At 37.4% G+C, this 21,349-nt stretch overlaps 1 protein-coding gene across 1 annotated transcript in view; it reads left to right on the top strand.

Moving 5' to 3' along the window:
- The window catches only part of PREX2 (phosphatidylinositol-3,4,5-trisphosphate dependent Rac exchange factor 2), a 173,101-nt gene that overhangs the window by 131,256 nt on the left and 20,496 nt on the right, over nucleotides 1-21,349 (top strand). The window contains exons 36-38 of the mRNA XM_061448322.1: nucleotides 1,209-1,323; nucleotides 14,441-14,507; nucleotides 15,871-16,061. Coding sequence (XP_061304306.1) covers nucleotides 1,209-1,323; nucleotides 14,441-14,507; nucleotides 15,871-16,061 — 373 coding nt within the window. The remainder of the gene's footprint in view (nucleotides 1-1,208; nucleotides 1,324-14,440; nucleotides 14,508-15,870; nucleotides 16,062-21,349) is intronic.

The following is a 21,349-nucleotide window of genomic DNA, read 5'->3' as shown; positions in this document are numbered from 1 at the left end:
AAGCAGAATTAATACTCTTTGTGCAGCTCAAGCTGTAAGACAGCAGCATGTTTCCATCAGAGCTCTGTTTATTGCTTGCATTTTCTGATAGGGTGATGACTTCTTAGAATGTGTATGGACTATTAAAGTAGCAATGTTCCTAATTGTAAAATCTTTAATGTTTCTCCCTAAATAATGATTTTACCAGGAGCCTGTGTTTTATGTTATAATAACCTCTTAATGTGAAGATGTTGATTTTTCCAGTCCAGAGTTTCTTGAAAACATTTCAAATGCCTGATTTGACTTAGCTAAAGAAAAGGTTAAACTTCCCTGAGTATCTAAAGTAAAGGGGCTGGGGGAATGTTTTTTTTGTTTGTTTTTTTTTGTTTGTTTGTTTTTTTGTGTTTTTTTTTTCTTAACACTGTTGCTGGGAAGAGCATCCCAAAATGGAATTTCTTCCATAGTGCATTTATTTCTTCCTTCTTTTAATTTCTGTGCAATGACTGTATGAGAAGGACATACAGTCCTTCCTTTAATGGAAGTCTTTGTTTAGTTCCTGAATTCTTGTAGCAATATTCATCCTTGCTTTAGTGCAGTGAATACAACTAAGGTGGACATAGTTTAGTATTTGACTTTAGAAAGTTACCTGATTCCTGAGAAATGAGCTTGTAGGGCATTTTCGGAGATCCAGAGAAGTTTGATTTGACAGAGAAGTTTGATTTGACATTATCAGTGGAATAACTAGAGGTTGAGGTGCTCCACGTCTCCCCACATCAGGCTGCATAAGAAGTTGTTATGTGAAAGGTTACTCTGAAGAAGTCGTTAGGTGAAAGGTTAGGTTACTCTGTGAAAGTAGCTGGTATATTGATCTTTTATTTCCTTTACCCCAGCTCATTCTACTGTTTTCTCACAGGATGTATTAGAACTAGAACTCACATTCACATTCACAGGGCAGGAGTACTTTTATTAGAGCAATGGAACCCAAGCTAGTGCTCTCCTTTCTGTTTTCCACAGGGCAAGAAATACAATTTTTCTTGCAAATGGAATCTTAAAGAGAGTGCTGTATGAATCTGACGATGTTCGTAACTCAACTCAGCTACCCACAGTGGGGTCACAGCCTCAAGGTTAAAAAGTAATTCAGTAGTGTGTGAACAAAGCTACACAGAAGGTGAATGCTAAATATTTAATACTGCTTTTTCTCTTCTCCATTCTCCTTTCCCTTTTCCCAGCACTGGAGAGCATGGAAGGATATTATTACAGAGACAGTGTCTCAGTAGAAGAATTTCAAGCTCAGATTAATGCAGCCTCACTAGAAAAAGTCAAGCAGTACAACCAGAAACTACGGTGGGTAATAAACCAACATTCCTGAGATTAGTTTACCATGATCTGCTTTTCAGCTCAGTTTCTATGAAACATCTTTAAACTGAAGTGCATTGCATGGTGGTTGTTTTTTGGTGCATGATTGAAGAAGATCCAAGATTCATGGTTTTGACTTTTTTGATTTCTTCACTGGTAAATTACTTTTAAAGAATAGCTTTACCATGAAAGTTATAGCTGTAAATGCCTCCAGGTTGTTGTACATCACAAATGGAGTATTACAATTGTTAAACATTACGGAATACCATATTTACCCAACATCTACAGACTGGGATTTAGAAAATAGTCTTGTTTTTCTCAAAGCTGAGCGTCTTCCTCCCCACTTGCCACCAGACTAATGGGAACATAAACATATTTGGATACTCGCATCACATGTGCATATGGGTTACAGAGTGCATTCTTGCCAATGTATATAAAGATTATGAAGCTCTGTATTTCAGTAAATATTTCATTAAGAAGTTGCACATAAAGACAGAATTCTAGTATACAAAGTAATCAATTACTTATGAAGTGAAATAATGAAGGGGTGTACATAGACTGCTCTTGCATCTCACTGTATTTGTGAAAAACATCCGAGTACACTTATTTGCATGTGAATTGAAGAAAAAGAGTGTAAAGGAGTGCAGCAAAATAATTTTTAAAATTCTTGAATAGATGGAAACACTATGATTTAACTAGAATGGTTAGGTCGCTTTCAAAAGCAGCAGAGAACAGGAGTTAAATGAGAAAAAGAGGCTAAGGACAGTAGAGAAAGAGAAGGAGAATGACTGTCTTTTTCCAGTTCCTTAACCTGTTGGCCCACTGACTCCTGGTTTTGGAAGATTTTCTTCATGGATCTTGGAAAAGTATTTCTCTGATATGTTATCAGTGCAGTGGACTCCCTGGATTCTGTTTTAATCTAAGCAGTACTATAGCAAAAGTGATTCTAAAGCCATTTGTATTCAGTGAGTAAAATGTGTTTCATTTTTTGTGACATCTGTCAGTGCACTTCTATGTTAATGACAAAGGCAGTATTTAGTCTGTTTCCCATATTGTATTAGTACTTCCTATTTGGGGAAAAAAAGTTCATCCTGAGTATTAATTTTAGAAGGCTTATGTTATAAATCAGTTTTACAGAAAGCTTTTGTCATGTCAGTATTTGGTTTAGATGAATTCAGCTAGTGTTGGAAAGAAATTTCTGTCAGTTGGGCAAGGAAAATCTTTTATGCTGGTTTTTCTATGAATAGGCCCAGTTTAGTCACCATGAAAATCCTTAAAAGGAGTTCTTCTTGACTTTATGCTCTAGTGTTCCCTGACCTTGCTTACCTTGTGCATTAGGATCTCCATTCATGCTGTGGCTCTAATGAGGCACATTCCTCATATGGTGTTGTGACTCACAGCTCTGATTAGTTGGTAACCTCCAAGGCCTAGTTTTGTGGAAAGCTACTATGAAAAAGTTAGCAGTCAACAAAAATTACCATGGATAACTCTGTCCAGTCACAAGAACAGGAAAACTCTGGAATTTTTTTTTCCAGCCATCTAATGTCTGGTGAGAACATTCAGTAATTGATTTCTGAATTGTTTTTGTTTGCGTTGTGGTGAACTCTACCCATTTCTTAAATGAGGCACAAACAGCTTCAGAAATTCAGTGACATAGTGTGAAGAGAAAAAACAGAAAAGCAGATGCTTCGTTCTTGTTCTGCCATTTAGCCTGTGTAGGTGTTTGGCCAGGAGAATCTAATAAAGTAACTACAGCAGCAAAAGATATTAACATTTAGATAATTGCTCTAAAGAAGAACAAAAAAGGAAATTGAATATTCCCTGGAAACATACTCAATGCAATAATGCTATCTTAAACTCTTTACCTGGAAGAAATCCTCCTCAGAACCAACTAATCAGTAATAAAGTAAGTCATTCAAGACACAACTCATAACCCATTTTTTCTCAATAGAAAAGGAATGCATTGCTTGCTTCTTAAATGACAACCTAATGACCATCTGACAATCCTTCCATTGCTACAGCAGCGGAAAGCAAATGGGAGCAGCAGCAAAGGAAAAAGTAGTAGGAAAAGAGGATGGGGACTAGTGGGAATGAAATGATTGGCTGGCACTGACACTGCAGCCAAGCCATCTGTTGCTAAGAACTCTTGATACAAGTTCATCTTCTCTTATTCCTAATGCATTTAGATAATAATGCTCTAATAAATAAAATATGAAACAGGTGAGACCACTTTGTGCAGGGTCCTGCTTACAGAGATGTTGGCCTAAATTGGGATGTGCCCGAGCAAAATAGTAAAATTAAAAATGAGTAATATCTTTGCTCAGCTACCTCTTAATTTCTTGTGGGAAAGTCTTATTAAAGTCTGAGTATATAGATAGTTTTTGAGGTATGTGGTTTTTTGGGTGACAGATCGGATACTGATGTGTGCCTTAAAAGAATCCATTTACAAATAATTTATTTGAATGAATCAAAAGATGTATTAGTAAGTTTTTAGTGCATTTCAGGAAGGATAACTTTTATCCATCATATAAAGTCAAGAAGACAAATCCTTGCTTTTATTGCAAAATTCTTTCATAACTGTGGAACTGTGAACAGATTTTCCACAGTATCAGAAATGATACAATAAATCCAGGTGCAGAATTGTCCTCCTTGACATTGATTTGAGCATCATAAGAGCTTCTGTCTTTCATGGTTCTTGCTTTGGGGCTTTTGAAATACTACCTCAACTATGAAACAGTAATGATAAGATCATCAGTTTTATAAGAATGCATGCAAGACAGTTGAAAATCAGTTACAGAATTTCATGCTTATGTGGAATGGAAAATGTCCCTTCATCTTCTGTAATAAGCTCAACCCTAACTATTTCAAACTAGTTTATAATGTAGGGGAACTTTTATTCTAAGGCCAGCCAAAGTTTTCTCTACAATTTTTTTGTTTGTTTGTTTTGCTACAATTTTTTTTAGCTACAATTCCTGAGTCAACATCCCCTACCGCAGCAACACATAGGAAGTCCTTTATCGGAATGAAGATGCTATTTAAAAAAACAGACAGCAAAAACTAAACAAACCCAAAACCAAAACCCCAATATATAGCTTATAAAAGTTCTGAAACTGCTGGGAAATCTCCAGCCTCTGGCCCACAATTACTCTTAACCATGCTGGATTTCTTTCTCACAGTCCGCCAGGTTTCACTTATTTTTATAATTCACCAATTCTGTTTCCCTGACACTGACAGGGAAAAGAAAAATGCTCCAATTCTGTTCACAAGTTGACCTGGTGCCAGTAGTTGCCAGCAGTGTGAATTTAACCTCATCAAATTGTTTGCTAATGAGAAACGTGCAGTACAACCAAGTGAAAGTAATTAGGTCAGCAAAGATTTTGAAGATCTTTATTACTATGTGTTTGATAGCTCAGCAGTTTTCTTCTAATTTAGAAGAGGACCAGAAGGAACTTGTATATCTGACTTGCACAGAGGCTGATGTTAATTGAGGCCATTTTGTATTTTCTTTCTTCCTCACGCTTTTCTCCATCTTCCTTCTTTGGTACTCTTTGCCATTCAAACAGGCTTTTTCCATCCTGAATCAGTCCTTTTGCTTTTACAGACACCAGAGACCGTTTTGCTTCATCAGTGCAGGACAAAATGGTTTTTAGATCTGTAACTACTACAAATGCTGATAGGAATAGTAAAGACACACAAATGCACTATATTTACTTGAACTGCTTGAGTGGTTTAAGTATTCTCTTGCAAATCTTGAGTCATCTATGTAATTGTAGAAACATGAGAATGAACTTGAATTGTAATTTTTGCAGCATCAGTTCTGTAAGAATGACTTAGTTAAAATACATTCTGTCTTTTGGATATGATTTTTATATTTGGTAAAGGTTTCTTCCCTGCAGAGTGACATTCAGTATGGCAGTTATTACACTGCATAGAAATAAATCTTCCCGACATTACTGCAACCAAAGTTTTTGTTCCAATGTAGCCAGCTGGAAGCTCGGACAGACGCTGACAGGCAGGTTAGCTGAATGGCCATAACTCAGCTAATCCTTGGACTGAATAGTGAGTTTAAGATAAAACAGTCGGGTATGAGGACAGTTTTTATCGTCAGAGAAATCAGGTTTTGGATTAGCTTCCTGCAAGAAGTAAGCTGTTTTTTAAATGCACCTTGATGAGCGTGGGGATGCAAACTTCTGTAATGTTTGCCCAACTTATCAGAGGTTTGGACTTTCAGCCTACAGTAGTAGGGGAAGCTTGCTCTTCTAGTCTTCCTTTCTCTGTGTGTATTTGGCATTTTATCAGATTAGTCTTTTTTTCTTCTTTTGTCTGTGAATTCTCTTTCTGGGAAAATAGTGGGTACCTCCTATACATTCTGTTAAAATGCAGTTTTCTACAGGTGTTCTTGGTTAGCTTCTTAATAAGAAAAGTTCAGGCAGATCTACTCTTTAAGAGGTTTTTTCTGCATGTCTGTGCACAAAAAGGATGTATTTCAAAGGAAGAGAGGATTGTCAGGGCACAGGTCATTCAGTGGGGTGCAGGGATGTGGCTGTACCAAGTGTGTTTCAAGCTTCTGGGCTCTGCAGTATGCTTTGCTGCACATCAGTATACCTGTTTGGATTCAAAAATCGTCTACGGAGACTATTTTTAGCTGATGAGAAATTAGTGAAATCACTGGCTTTTAGATTCATAAGCATTTTTAATGCTTCTTCAGCAGCTATGCTCGCATTTAGACATCCAAACACCTTTAAAATCTGGTTTCCAGTGTTGTGGTGGCTTGGTTTGGGAATATTCAGAGGGAAATAAGCACAATAATAAATGAAGTTGAAGTTAGGAGAGCTCTGCTTTCCTACACCTTTTCTTTCAACTGCAGCATGGTGTTTTCTTGTAAAACCTCCGACTATATGATGACCCAGTTCTTCACTCCAAAGATAAGCTCACGCTGTGGGAAAGACAGCTGAGGATTGCTCTCCATCCCCACCACTGGTGTGGGTGCTAATTACCACTGTGTAGTAATTAACTTGTCTGTGCATCAATAGAGAAAGAACGTCTGGAAAAAATGTTCCTTCCTTCCTGCCTCTCATTCTGTGTGATTTGGAACTATTCTTTGAAGTCAGCTGTGTCCAGGGTTATTGGCAGCTACTTTTGTAGTCTGTTCTAGAGCCATAATAGAAGAAAAACTAAAGAAAGCAGTAAAGGGAAAAGGCCATTTTTTTTGCATTTGTTGTGGTTTTGGGTTTTTTTGATTTATTTTTTTATTTTTCCCTATGTTGCTGCTTCCTTGGGTATCGTTTTAGGAGGTAAATGCAAGCCTGTTACTCTAAGGAAGCAATTATAATCAGTGAATCTAATGACAAATGATTTAGCTAACTACCCTCATTACATTGAGCATCTGATTACACCGAATGTAATATTTGTCATTTTAAAGTGTTTCATTTACTGTGTAAGTTCAAATAGTTTCTCTGTCTTAAGCCTCCTGTATTTATCTTAAGGCATAAGTAGCTCTCTACAGAATGATGGCAAATTCAGTTTAATTCTTTATTCAAGGATGTTATAATCCATGAGGTTTTCATGTTATTGGGTTTTTTTGTTTCTTTTTATTTTTAAAAAGACAAGAAAATGAAACTATTTCTGCCCCTAGAATTTATGTAAGTATGGAACAAAATCTGTCTGAGGAATATATCATCTTCTTTATTTATACACATACGTATACACACACAGCAGCCTCTCAAGCTGCAGACTTCTTGGCAGGCTGATGTTTTCTGTATCCTGTATAATTTAGTCAAAGCAGAAAATAGATGTGATGGCACTTACAGCTTCAGGCTAAACTAAAATTCTGTAATAGTTACTTTGGTATAAATGAGGTACAATGACATAAAGGATATATCCACTCCAGAGATAGTTAATTACTATGAAAGAAAGAGCTTGTCTGTCTCTAGAACAAACTGATGGGTCCTTAAGGCAATACCTGCATTATCACAAAGGCCAGATCTTATATAAATTCGTTGAATAAATGCATTAAAATCCACCTTAAAGCTGGCAGATTTCTTCCTCCACTGTTTCCACTGGAAAGCTTTTCCAAACCAAATTGCTCATGTGGTTAAGGATCTTATGCTGTTTGTCCTTGTGCTGCTGTTGTCCTGTGATTTTAGTCTTGCTCTTCTTTCTTTCATGTCTACCTACCTCATTGAGCAACATGTTAATGAGCAACATTAATGGTATTTGTCATTGCCATCAAATTCAGAGAGGAGTTTAACTTGAGGAGAGCTGCACGTTCCAGAGAGTGAGTCTGTGAAAATAGTTCCTTTTCTGTATAGTGGGATATTTATAAAGCAGGTGAAAAACTGTTTTCCTATTTTCAATACTAGGCATTTGATATATTGCTTTGTGTTTAAAAAAGCAACCATAAAACTGGTTCATAAATTTATCATGTAGTTTAAAAGACTGTGAAACCTGTAAATCTAATGCCTTTTAGTTTTTTATGATGTAGATCCAAATGAACTAGATACTCGTGGCTGAACACTTTCCTAAATGCAAAATCTTTATGAAAGAGAGATTGAAAATTAAGCATTCACTCTGAAGGACATAGCAAGGAAATAATAGCTAAATTTGTCTCCTGATGAACATAATGAGAAGCATTTTAGTTAGATCAGAAATTAAGATTCATTTCATCTAAGTGAAGGAAGAAGAGAAAGCAAATAGAGAAATCCTGGACAAGTAAATTAAATTTGTCTATCTGGTTTAACAGATACTGCCAGCTGGCCTGAATTTAGGTTTGGGGTTTGGTTTTTTTCTTTTCCTTTCCGGTACTGTGCTGTTTCTGTGAGTGTAAATTCATTGTTTCTTTCGACTTTTCACAAAGTATAATCAGTATTTATTATAGGTAATGTTCTGAAATTGAAAATTATGTGTCTTGATAGACTATGTGTACTGAGTCTTTGCTCACTGAGCGGGACATCTGGTTGATTCCGCTCTCTTCATCCTCTGCAAATGCAGAGAACGTGTATCTGCAGCGATCGGAGGTGGAGCCTTTTCTTTCACTCCTCATCACTGATAACGAAGCCAGCCCAAGACTACAACTTGTACAGCTTGTAGCTGGAATATAAACCCTGACCACCCAATGACTGTTTGGCATATTGTCTTTTTTAACAACGTATTCCATGTCTGGAATATGAGGAGCCAAAAATGAGACATTTACTGTCTGAAAGGCAAATGTGGAAGCAATTAGTTAGTACTAATGGATTCAGTGTGGATTTGGCTCTATGGATAATGATGGGAGAAGCAAGAAGGCAGCTAGCTGTAACTGGTCTGTGGCCCAAAAGCTTCCCTTTCCCATGACAAATAGGTTTTTTTCAAGTGATCTTGGAAGCAGATAGAGATTCCTAGAAGAAAAGTGCTTAAAATGTAGTGCGTGAAAAATAGCATTATATAGAGCAAATGGTATTTTTTTTTGCCCTATTTATTTTTGTCATCCACGATTTTCTGTCTTCACATTTCTATGATCCCCTGCTTGTGTGTTTATAAAGGTTTGTGAGTAGAGCTGTGATATACCTGCTGGGATAGCAGGGCTCTTCCTTTTCAAGCATCCTCTTTAGTTTGCGCCTCAGATACTTGTACTCATCCAAACACAAATTTTCTCAAAATGCCTTCTTTACAGTTGGTGGGAGACCAGTAGTTTAGCCAGGTGCTGCTGGTTTGCACTCTGAAGCACTATCCCCTCTGTTTAAGAGTCCAGTTTCTTAGGAATTTGGTTTTCTGGGGTTGAAAGTCTGTGTCCCAGTTGTGCTCCCAGTCTACTTCAGTAAAGCAAACAGTTTCTAAGAAAGCTCTTCATTTCTTGAAATTTTCTTAACACCACTCCCCACTTGTCAGTATTTCTGTGTATAACAAAATCTAATTATACTCTTCTCTGTGTATTTTGCTTGTCTCACTTTATAGTCACATTCTCCTCTTCCTAGATTGCACTCTCACTTTATAGTCACATTCTCCTCTCCCTAGATTGCACTGTTTCCCACAGTTCTCTTTGCTTGCACTTACAATAGAAACTGACAAAAGCTGGCTTGTCACTTTGTACCTGGAATAAGCCAGGAATCATGGAATCATTTAGGTTGGAAAAGACCCTTAAGATCTTCAACTGTTAACCTAACACTGCCACTAACCCATATCCCTAGGCACTGCATCTACGTATCTTTTAAACACATCCAGAGATGGTGACTCAGTCACTTCCCTGGGCAGCCTGTTCCTGTGCTTGACAGCCTTTTTGGTGAAGAAATTTTTTCTAATATCCAACCAAACCTCTCCTGGTACAACTTGAGGCCATTTGCTCTTGTCCTGTTTCTTGTTACTTGAGAGAAGAGAACAACACCCTCCATGCTACAACCTCCTTTCAGGTAGTTATAGAGTGACAAAGTCTCCCCTGAGCCTCCTTTACTCCAGGCTAAACAACCCTCAGCTGTTCCTCATCAGACCTGTGCTCCAGACCCTTCACCAGCTTTGTTGCCCTTCTCTGGACCCGCTCCAGCACCACAGTGTATTCCCTGTAGTGAGGAGCCGAAAACTGAACATAGTCTTCGAGGTGCAGCCTCACCAGAGCTAAGTACAAAGGAAGGGTTTACTGAGAAGCTTACGCATGAAATATGGTAAGCTCAGAGCTCCACGGTGTTAAAATTTTCTGCTCTGCACTTTGGTTTGCACAACAGTTGTGGAAGGTGAGAATTTATCAGGTATGCTCTTTGAGGATTTAAAATCATGATACTGTCATGAAGGTTTTCTCATGTCATGATTAAACCTTTCTCTGACTACTAATGACACTGTAGTGATTTTATCACTAACAGATGTTAGGACATCATTTAAAATCACTAGGTCTTAGAATGAGTTGAGATGTTAATTGTACTTGGTAATTTATCATTTATTAAGACTTACCATTTAGTGGAAGAAACATGTGAAACACTTAGATTCTTTTTTTTTTTATGTGTCAGCAAATAGTTTTCTGCTATTGATACTTTGTACTATAGAAACAGTTGAATTTGTGTGTATTATAGATACATAGTTTTATATGGTTTTTATACATACTTAAAAATGTATTTCTAAACTTGCATATTGTATATATGATAAACACACTATACACATGCTCACCTATATAGTTAACAACCAGATGGCACAGTACAGAACTGTTTTTAAAGAAATATCAAAGTATGTGTGCATATATAAGCAAATACATGAAGATATTGTTTATGTCATAAATAGCTGCTCTGTAGATGGAGCTGAAGAATTAGTGACACTATCTATAACACATCCTGACCCTGTGTCTCTATACTGATGTATCATTTGCCACGTTTAGCAATCACAGAATAGTTTGGGTTGGAAGGGTCCTTCAAAGCTCCTCTGGTCCAACCCCCCTGCAGTAAGCGGGGACGTCTTCAGCTACATCAGGTTGCTCAGAACCACATCCAGTATGGCCTTAAATGTCTCCAGGGGTGGCGCATCCACCACCTCTTTGGAGAATCTGTGCCAGGATTTTATCACCCTCGTTGTAAAGAATTTCTTCCTCATGTCCAGCCTGAATCTCCCCTCTTTTAATTTTAAACCATCACCCCTCGTCCTGTCACAGCATGATCTTGAACATCTTGTGACTGATACAGATCAAGTAGAATTAAATTATATTTCTATCCTCTGTTAAAGACAGTACATATTTAACTATATGCGTGCCACAGTGATGAAGAAAATATAAAATACTAATTTTTTTCTCTGCTATAACATCAAAGCAAATCCTTTCTCGAGCAAAATCCCCAGCTTGCCTTTATTTAATGCCATAACCCAATTACCTTCCCTATCTCTTTCTCCCCTTCCAATCGCTTATTTACTCTTTTTGTATTTTGAAGATGATCAACATTTAGGTTTACCCTATTTATTTCCTGCAACAACAAACCAAGCAAGACTAGAAGCTTGGCTTTGTTTGTATTATTTGCATGTACAAAGTTACTCAGGAATCCATGTCTCTGCAGGTTTGGAGCCTCCTTTAAATTCAGTTCTCACTATTTCATATTTTCAGGATTTTACATCTTGGGAATGCAGTCATGATACCTTGTTGAACCCTAAGATGTTTGTTACCTCATTCCAGTGAAATTTTTCTCTGAGACTGACATTATCTGATATTGTTGCATAGGGGGTACCTTACAAAAGCGGAACACAGCAATAATCCCCTGCAGTTTTAATGCCTTAGATTTTCTACCTTTTTTTTTTTTAAGCAAGACTTTCCTGCTTCAGCTTAGGGGAATGGTAAGGCAAAACTGGCATTGCATTCGCAGACAAAGAGCTATGATTTCATTCTTGTTCATTTCAAATGGATTACAAAGTACTGTCCAAATTGGGCACCATGCCAAGTTTGCCATTAACTTTTCCCATAAAATATGATTAAGGACCTTAACAAGCATTTAGTAATTAAATGAAGTGCTTTGGAAATTTATATGCTGTCCACAGTTTGTCATGTTCTGTAAAATACTGAAGAAATTCTTATGAAAAGCAATGAAAATAAAGCACTTGAGAAACATCTGGGAGTGTTATCTGATGGGGGAGGGGGGGAGATAGTTTCATTTGTAACGGGATGTTTTGATATTTAAAATTAATGTTGTGTATAGTTGATTTTTGTTTGTTCTTTAGGTTAATGAATAATTGACTGATTTAATGGAGTTATTCCTATAATTGTACATCCCATTCTTGTGTCCATGCTGCTTTATTTTGTACCCTGAGTTGATTATTTTCTGTGTACTCCATTAATGTGTGTACTGTTCTATATTTGGTTTCTGGTTTCATTTAATGCAGCTGAATTTGCTTAAATAACAATCCAAAGAGAGAGAATGGGAGTGCTGAACAGATTTTCCTGTGCCATGGTAGGAAAAAACAGTATAGGCTTTCAGGCTGATAATGGTTCAATGGATGGCAGGGTGATGCTTTTGTTTTTTAGCTTTGCTAACAAAGAAAAAGGTTGGACTGCTGCTGCTGAGGAAGCTTTTATGTGCTGTGGCCATTCAAAGTGATTTATGAGTAATTTTCCCTGCAAACCTCTTTTCCTTCCAATAGTCTCCAGCTTCCTCTGACATAGAGTACATTCTGGATCATTCAAGAGGCTTAATGGAATAAAAGAACTAGATTAGCTTTGCTGTGCTTTCTCAGGGGATAAATTCAAACCTTAAATTTGGGAGAAGATGCTTTTCAAAACTGCAAAGCTATAGGAAAGAAAATCTACTGGGATTAAAGGTTCTTGGATTTCTTTTTATCAGTTTATTTATTCCAAATTGTTGAAGAATAAAAGGCTATTCAGATCTGCAGTGTTCACCCTTGCCCTTCAAGTATTAACAACAGGAATAACTTCTCTCACAGATAAAACCATAAAAAAGGTGGGAGGGCAAATTTTATCTGTGCATGTTATACGAATCAATGTCTTAATGACTGGAGGGTCCAGGTGATTCTGTCATTTGAGAGTTAAGATGCAAGGATGCATTCTTTCCAGTGTTCAATGCATTTCTCTTCCTGTTTTATTGCAACTGAAATTTGGTTACCACACTCCATAGTTCCTGCCTAGGTCAGCTGTGATCTTTAGTCAGGTCTCCTTGTGCACAGGCAGTGGAGCTGGATCAGTGGAACCTTGAGGTTTCCACTGGGGAATCTGTGTTTTTTTTTTCTTTTTTTTTTCTTGCATGTTCCTTAGTTCAGTGGGGTTTCCTCATTTAGTTTTATTTTAACCTTGTTCACAACTGTTGCAGTGGTAGCTGTTGCCTGGTTCTCACTGAATGCCTCGTCTAAGCAGGGAAGCCTTTTCAGTTGCTCCAGCAGATTTTAGGAGCTTTTCAACCAGCAGAATGAATTTTGTGATCAGAGAGTCACAGAATGGTTTAGCTTGGAAAGGAACTTTAAAGATCATCTGGTCCAACCCTGATGCCATAGGTAGGGGCAATTTCTGTTTTAATTAAGTGATTCTGCAGAGGCAGAGAAATTGGTCTTATCATAGACAAATGTAAGATACTTCCTCTGTCTGTGAGATGTTTAATGATAGCTCATCTGTGGTGAGCAATTAATTTGTTTATAAGGTAGAAAGAAGAAAAGTCATCTAGGGTTTCTGAGTTGAAGGAGACAGAAAAGCACTGTGCTGCCTGTGTGCTCTTTGCTAAAGCTCTTCCTTTCTGGTGTTGAGTAAGAGCTTTCACTGTTCTAGGGGAGGATAGCATGGAAGCCCTCTGGTCAGAATGTTAGCCTCCTTTGTGCCACACAGAAATTAGCCAACCTTTGTCTTTTAAAACAGCACATTGCATTTGTTCATTTTATAGAAACTTCTTTCTAGTACTGTTCATTGATAAGTGAAAGGTTATAGAAGGAACTGGGAGAATGTGTGTTGATGAACTTTAGTACACAATAGATAAACCCAATACAGTAAGCATGGTTTCTCTATTGCATTTGTGTTCTGCAGGTATATAACAGTTTTCTTCAGCTTTTCCTTCATGCAGTAATTCATTTTCAAAGAAATTGTAAAGAAAGGCAGTTGTTTTACTTGCTCATGCATGCATGACTGAAGGAATTGCAAATGCCAGTTTGCTTGTATGATGCATATTTGCCCCTTGTAGGGTTTTTGCTTTTTTGTTTCTTTTTATATTGTGAGCTTGTGCATATTTTCTCTCTCTGTGATGTGGTTCAGGATTGAGATTCTGGTTTCATATTATTACAATTAAATACAGCTAATATAAAAAAAGTTTATAATGCATTTAGCTGAGGCGTTGTTTACGTAAGGCCAAGTTTCCCAAAGTCACTATTAAATCTAGAGAGTTGCCACAAACCTTTTCATGGTGAAAATCTCTTTCAGATCTGTTTTTTCTACTAACTAGACATTAAACTTTTGCACTGTACTGTCAGATGGACAGCTTTTTGTCTCCAGAACAAAAAAATATTTATTACTTTAAAAGAAAGAGGGATAATGGTTATTTACCTATATCTTATCGCTTGACCCTCTCTTAGCATGATAAAAAATTAAATGTTAGGATGGTGTCTTAACACTCACATGCATTTTGTTCAGGAGTTTAAGCAACTAACAGGTTTTGCCTTATTATGTTTGTTCTTTCAGGGCATTCTACCTGGATAAGTCAAACTTGCCTCCAAATTCAACATCTAAAGCAGCTTATATAGATAAGGTAAATAACAATGTTAAGTGTCTAATTAAACTTTGCATGTTACACACTGTGTAATCCTTCTCTGAGGCTTTCTTAATTCCATTGAAAAACTGAATTATTTAAAGTGGGGATGGGGCATGGAAAGGAGGAGCTCTCTTGCAATAATTTGTCCCACCTGTGTTTTTAAGGGTATATTGTGCCATGTGGTTCTGTATCAAAAAGGCTGGAGGGTATCAGCGTGTTTGAGAAGAGGAGCCATAGCTTTCATTTCCATTGTGCTTTCAGGGCAGTGCAATTGCTCCAGGAGCATGCAGGGGGTGGAAAGGTAGGGTGGGGGGAGAGCAGGTGCAGGTGGAAATTCTTTGTTCTGAAAACTGGAAGCGCTGTTCCAAATGAAATACTCCTTCAGCATCCTGCTCAGATGGCTTTGTTCTGAACCTCCTCATTTAGGCTTTCTTCAAATGCCTTCATCTTTCTTTAAACCTCTGTGACTGAGAGATCCCAGGGGCTCTGAAAATTCATTTAATGCTCTCTCCTATTGTTGGAGAGTTAATGCCCATATTGCAGCCCAGTAGCAGAGGGGAAAGAAGTTCCTCAGGTCTTGCCTACACTGACTTGGAAGTGATTGAGCTACTGTGCTTGAGGAATACAGTTATCATCATCTGAACCCCATGACAGGCTAAAATTTTATGTTGGTATCATTCAGCATGGGTGTTAAAAGGCTGATAATTCCCTTTTCCTGGATCCATGCTGGGCTGCCTGGGAGGGAAGGAGGACATCCACAGAGGATGCCCCATCCCTGAAAGTGTCCGAGGACTTCTTTATTAGGTGGATCATTTCTTTTCTGTACAGTAATGCTGAGTTTATTTTAAGTCCAGCTACAAAGTTAACTGTTCTTGGTTTGTAGTACGTTTTTGTCACTTCTGTTAATTTATTTTTTCCATGTTGTTAGTCAGGATTCGGAACAAGATATTCGCATAAATAAATGACAGTGTGTTTTAATTACAAGCTGATTTTTCAGTGAGTTAATTAACTAGTCTTGGCATCCCTCCTGTATATGCTTATGGGTGTAGGTTGCCTCTTCATGGCTTCCCTTCTTTGGGGAAGTGCTTTGGCAGTACCTTTAACAGAAATGGCAATCTCTTGAGGTGAAAACACCTCTGTAGGCAGGACTGGGAATGAAACAGGGATGGCAAGAATTTAAAAGTTTGAAAAAGATGTCATAGGTTATGTTACAGAAGACTGCTCTGTATCTATGTTACGGGATTTGGCTTTCACTCTCTCAGCCAGCCCTGCTGTCCCATGTGCATGTGATGACGTACTCTAAAACAGCATTTCATGTGCTTTCAGAAGCAAGTATTAAATTTTTCTCTTCCTCTTGCAGTTGATGAGGCCTCTCAATTGCTTGGATGAACTTTACCGACTCATAGGGTCCTTCATCCGATCCAAGCGCACTGCTGCCTGTGCATACACTGCATGCAGTGCTTCTGGAGTTGGACTGCTTTCAGTGTCATCCGAACTCTGTAGCAGGCTTGGAGCTTGTCACATCATTATGTGCAACAGTGGAGTTCACCGGTATGGCAATTTCTTTTCCTCCCTTTGTTTCAGTCAGTTATTCAGTCATTGCAGGTTGGAGACTGCTGCTTTTTAGTTAATAGTCTTACACTAAATATCTGATATCTTAGACTGAATAGCTAACACACTTGGAAGATCTGTGGTGTATTTGTAGTGATTAACAGAAAAGACCAATATGATTTTGCCTTGTGGAGTTGTAATGGATTATTCCTGTTCAAGTCAGGAAAAGACAGAAACCTTAATTGCTAAAGCACAGAAAGGAAGGTTTCCTATGTGAATAACACCTTCTATATTAAACTCTTAATACAGGCAAGAAATTATGAAATTTGTATTTACATGTATGCTAGGGGAAGTTGTAATACAGTTTGTTTCATGAAAAAAATGAAACAGAAGAGAGATGCATTTTTGCAGTTGTACCTCATGGTAGCTAGAAGTTCAGTCTATAGATTGAAAAACTGGTTCTATAGGCTGAATTATCAAATTATCAGAAACTGAACTGAGCTGTAATCAACTGATCTTTGTCATCAATGATAAGAGATTTTAATAGACAAATAGAGATAGACCATAGCGTCATAGAGCTCTCTAGTACTTAATGTTATCCATCAAATGCAGCCATATGTTTATGTTCCAGCTGGGAAGATAACAGTTCTTTTTGGCGCATTATACCAAAAAATTGTAAAGATTACAATTAGGGGGAAAACATGCCAACAAATACCCGAACATAACCAGGAAACTGATGCTAAATATCTGATCTTTTTATAACAATTCCAAACTGTAGATTATAGGTAGCATTATCTTAAAAATGGGCTCTGTAGTTCCTGATTTATGCAAATCCTTATTTTAGCCGGTTGGTTACCAGTACATTGTGTTAGACCAATCATTGCTTTCATCTCATTTTAAGTAATGTCCTTTCTGAAATATAAAAAAGGAAAAACAAAAAAAAAGGCAAGCAACATAGCTGCAATGCAGATTATCAGGCATGAAAAGCAGGGAACTCCAGATATAGCCAACACAATTAAGGTGTGTAAAAGCACTGCTTGCCGTTTCTTTTAACAGAGTTTGAAACAGACTATTTGTATTACTCCTCATCAGTGATATCACTGTATATAATATGCTGTATACTGTACTTCATTTTAGGCAGTACCAGAAAAAGGCTGTATTATTTAACACTAGTCACTATATAAGATGAAGACGGGAATACTGTGTAGCATGGACTGTCATGAAGTTGTCATTTCAGAAGACCACGAAACTATGCAGCTCTTTATTTGGGTTTCAGTAGCATGTCTTATGTGTTCAGAAAAGACTTTGGGCTTAATTCTGCCTTTTTTTTTTCTGTTTTGTAAAACTGAAAAAGTTTACCTCTGGGTTTCATCATGATTTTATGGATTAAGTTCTGAATTGGCCGGTGAATTTGTGCCAAACATTCTTACAGTTTAGGAATAAAGTCAGAGCAATTTTAACAGCCCCAGTAAACTACCACCCACAGTGTGTGGGTCACAAATTATTCAGAATAATTTGGTGACTGAATAAATGGTGGTGTGCTCGATTCTGAATGTGAGCTGATCTTACCTGAGAATAAATTGTTCATCAAATTTCTGCTCAAAACTAGGGCTAATTCAAAGGTATAAACTATTAAATGTCTCTTTAAGTGTATTTAAAAAACACAAAATACTAGAAAACCAGCATATTGGATTTCAAGACATTTCATTATGACCAGTGGGAATGGTATTTAAACGTTATGTGTGGGATTCCCTCTGCATGGTAAAGGATTCAAGATCACCTGTTTATATAAAGCAAAGGTACAAACCCCTTTTCTCCAAAGCATGACTAGTTTTGCTTTAAAGTGAGTCCATTTGAGGTTTTGTGCAAGATACTGTTAATTCACTTGTACATTAATCTGCCTTTGTGGCTACCATCGCTTCAGAGAGAGAAACATCACCTCTTGGCATTATCAGAGAAATTTTAAGATAGGCCCTTCAGGAGAAAGGAATGCATTACTTGAGATTTTATAGGTACTCAAAGAGGTTTTGCCCAGAATTTCTAAAAGTTCAGAAGAAAAGTCATGTATTTAAAGACTAGGAAGGGTCAATTTTTTTGAAAGGGTCTATTTTTTTTAGGCAGGGCTATTATTTTTTGAGTGGTAAAAGTTGAGGAAATTTTTTTAACAGTTTCCTGAAGTTACTGTTGTGCATACAACTGGATGAAGAAGTTTCTTTCCTTGGAATTTGAAGTCATACAAAATGACTTTGCATGCTGTTTTTTTTTCTTGCTGGCCTCCCAGTGGCACACCTCTACAGTCCCAGCACTGAGTAGGTTCCACTTTCTGGCATTCTGAATTTGCTTTTGCCTAGCTAAGAAAGGTTGTTCTGACTCCAGCCAATAGGCTTGCTGGGTGAATTTTGTTCCCAACATTTCTACTGCTAAATTCTGATGTGCTTTTGTGAACCTACACCCCTTGATCCTTTGGAGACTGAAACTGTCTTGCAGCACCATGAAATCCTGGGATGAGGACAGAAGAAGGACGAGTAAGATGCTGGATGTGATCGAGTCCCATAGACATACATTATTTTGCTTGTTGCCTGCAATCTTGAAGGCTTCTTTCTTCTGTTTTTTTAAATACTATTTAATCAGGGCAGAAGATCTTGTGAAATAATGCTCTTTAAGTTGTAAGTTAGTTCCTTAGAGTTCAAGCTACTGATTTTCAGTAAAAGAGGGTATTTATCTCTGGCTGTATTCAGCAGTTTATTTGTCCTCCTGTGTTTTTAGGGACTAACTGCTGTGAAGTGCTTGATTTTGATCAGCTGCAGAAATCCACATTTTGGAGGCCTAGACCAATTACTCATGACTGTTTTTTAACACTATGCTGCGGATATTAAATGAGTTGAAAACTAGTATCTACAGATGCTACTAGGGAAGCTGATGGGGGAAAGATGTAAATTGTCCTTGCAGGTTAATCTTTGAAGTATATATTCTTCACTTATCACCCTTGCCAGCTTGAAAATGAAGAATAACCAACTCAGGGCAAGGTTTCTGTATGCTTCCTTTAAAAAAAGCCCTCATTTTACCCTAATTTCTGTGATTGGTCTGTAATGGGGAAGAGTACAGAGTGCTCTGCTGGTCAGCATCTTTCTTTTGTTCCTGGGAAATGGGAACTGAGCAAACCGTATAATCTGTCAGAATTTAGATATATTTAATAGACTTTAACCAAAAATATACATATGAACCTTCCCTCACTCAATTTATCTGTCTCTTAAGAGAACTGACTGCAGAGCCCTTTTTATGTTTTCTCAACTTAGGTATTTTATATATTTATTTACTTATATAAAATAGAATATATATATATATATAATATATATATATAATATTTATAATGGATTTACTAGGGCTGGTCTGCCACCCCTCCTTCTAACCAGAACTAAATCCCAGATTGCCTGGGAGGGAGGTGCTGCGTGGCAGTCCAGTGGGGAAGGGGCCAAGACCGATGAAACAGCAGCTTTGTCTGCATTGACAGTGATTGCTGATCTCTGTATCAGCAGTGTCTTGGTTTCTGACTTCACTGTGATACATATTAAATTGCTTTTTACACTTCACTAGGTTAAAACAGCTTGACAGAGTTCATATTTCCATCCCAGTATCCAAGATAATGCTGGGGATTTTGAATTGGTGGTGATTGCTTTGCTTTGATTTTTATTATGACAATATGTTTACCAATTTACATTAGAGCCTGAAACCCTGTATCTATTTCAGACAGCAGTTCTTTTCAAATGTATTTCAATCACTAGAAAAACAAGGTTGGGGGAAAAGTCCCTTTAACATTAAGTCCGTTTAACCTTCACTGTCCTAAGTGATGTGCAAATACTACAAACTCCCCTTGGATTATCATAAATGAATATGACTTGTCGATCAACATCAGGAAGAGAGTACTAAATCAGTCCAAGAAATCAATAGTTTGCATTTCTGTTTTCCTTTTTTATCATCCATAATTATATTTCTGCCTGCCAGTCAGCTGTCACCCTGTAAACAATGCTCTGCTTTTTTTACTTGTATTTGTTCTGTTAGAAGTTGCAGTCACTTTGTACAGATGTAGGTGATGAAAGGCACTTCTGAATTTTATTGAATCATGATGTTAGCTTCTGCTTGAGGGAGACTGTACTGCACAGACATGTCCTAGTCTCTTTCCATGCCAAAATGAAATTAGGTGCAGCAGCTGCAGAAGTCTATTCAGGGACCATAGGCTTTTCAGGCTCAAAGGAATCATTTAGAGCATCCAAATGAAACAAATCCCAAGTTTATTTAAAATTTTGCATTTCCTGGAGGATCAAGAGAAGAGAAGTATTCTGTGAATAAAAAAAAACCAAAACTCACTGTCTTATTTTCTTTTCTGAATTTTAATTTCCCCTCTAGAAAGTCTCTCCTTAGTGTTACCATCCTTCAAGCAGCGGGGTTCTGGCTGGCAGACACTCAGCTGAATGATGAGGCAGGTTTTGCCAAGGGTTGATTATGCTGTCTCCTGTAGCTGGCACACCTCCTGCAATCCAGCTAAACCTGCTCCATCTTCCGCATAGCAAAGCAGAGTGATTCCATAAGCTGTCTGTCATGGCCAGTTGCCTTTCTGTGAATCAAATTAAACAAGGTGAAGAATAGGTACTCTGAATTTACATTTTAGATATTCTATCATAGGAATTCTTCCTTTTAGATTATTTTAGAAAATTTTCCATCAGGAATTTTGTCCTGAACTCAATGACTCTATGTTACAAACCAAAAGTATCCTTGAAGTTTTGGAGCTACATTTACGCTGGCATATTAGCTCCACAGTAAGAAGGCTTCCTGGGATCGATGGCACTACTTTCAGGAGACAGGTCAGCACAGGATGAAAGACTAGTCCTTGCTCCTTTCCAGCCATCTGCTCTAAACTGTGCTTTTACTCCTACCTTCCCATTTAATCAAGATTCCTTCCTGGTTTTTTAAATGGCAGTTTTATGTCTGTCTATAATTGGTGTATTTTTCTGATACTTTGCCTACTAAGACACAAACTTTCCTTTTTGTAAAATAATTTAGGATAGTAGAGTATTTTGTTCTGTGCTGGTTACGATTTGGAAATGGTTATGTCACTGTCAAATGTATGAGAATTTGTCTTAAGACAAACAAGACATTTCGCACTAATAGACTGTTTCTACAGTGATGATAATTTTGATCTGTACTTGCCTTTCATAGTTAATCTGGTACATTTTTGCTTTGTTATCTCTGCATGTGAAGGACTATAGTCTTAAAGTTCTTCTGCATGTTTC

The sequence above is a fragment of the Pezoporus flaviventris genome, unplaced genomic scaffold, assembly GCF_033815535.1.
Source record: "Pezoporus flaviventris isolate CSIRO_AGI_PZ_B2104156 unplaced genomic scaffold, CSIRO_AGI_Pfla_v1 ptg000007l, whole genome shotgun sequence".
NCBI lineage: Eukaryota > Metazoa > Chordata > Aves > Psittaciformes > Psittacidae > Pezoporus > Pezoporus flaviventris.
This window is presented reverse-complemented; position numbering and strand designations above follow the sequence as displayed.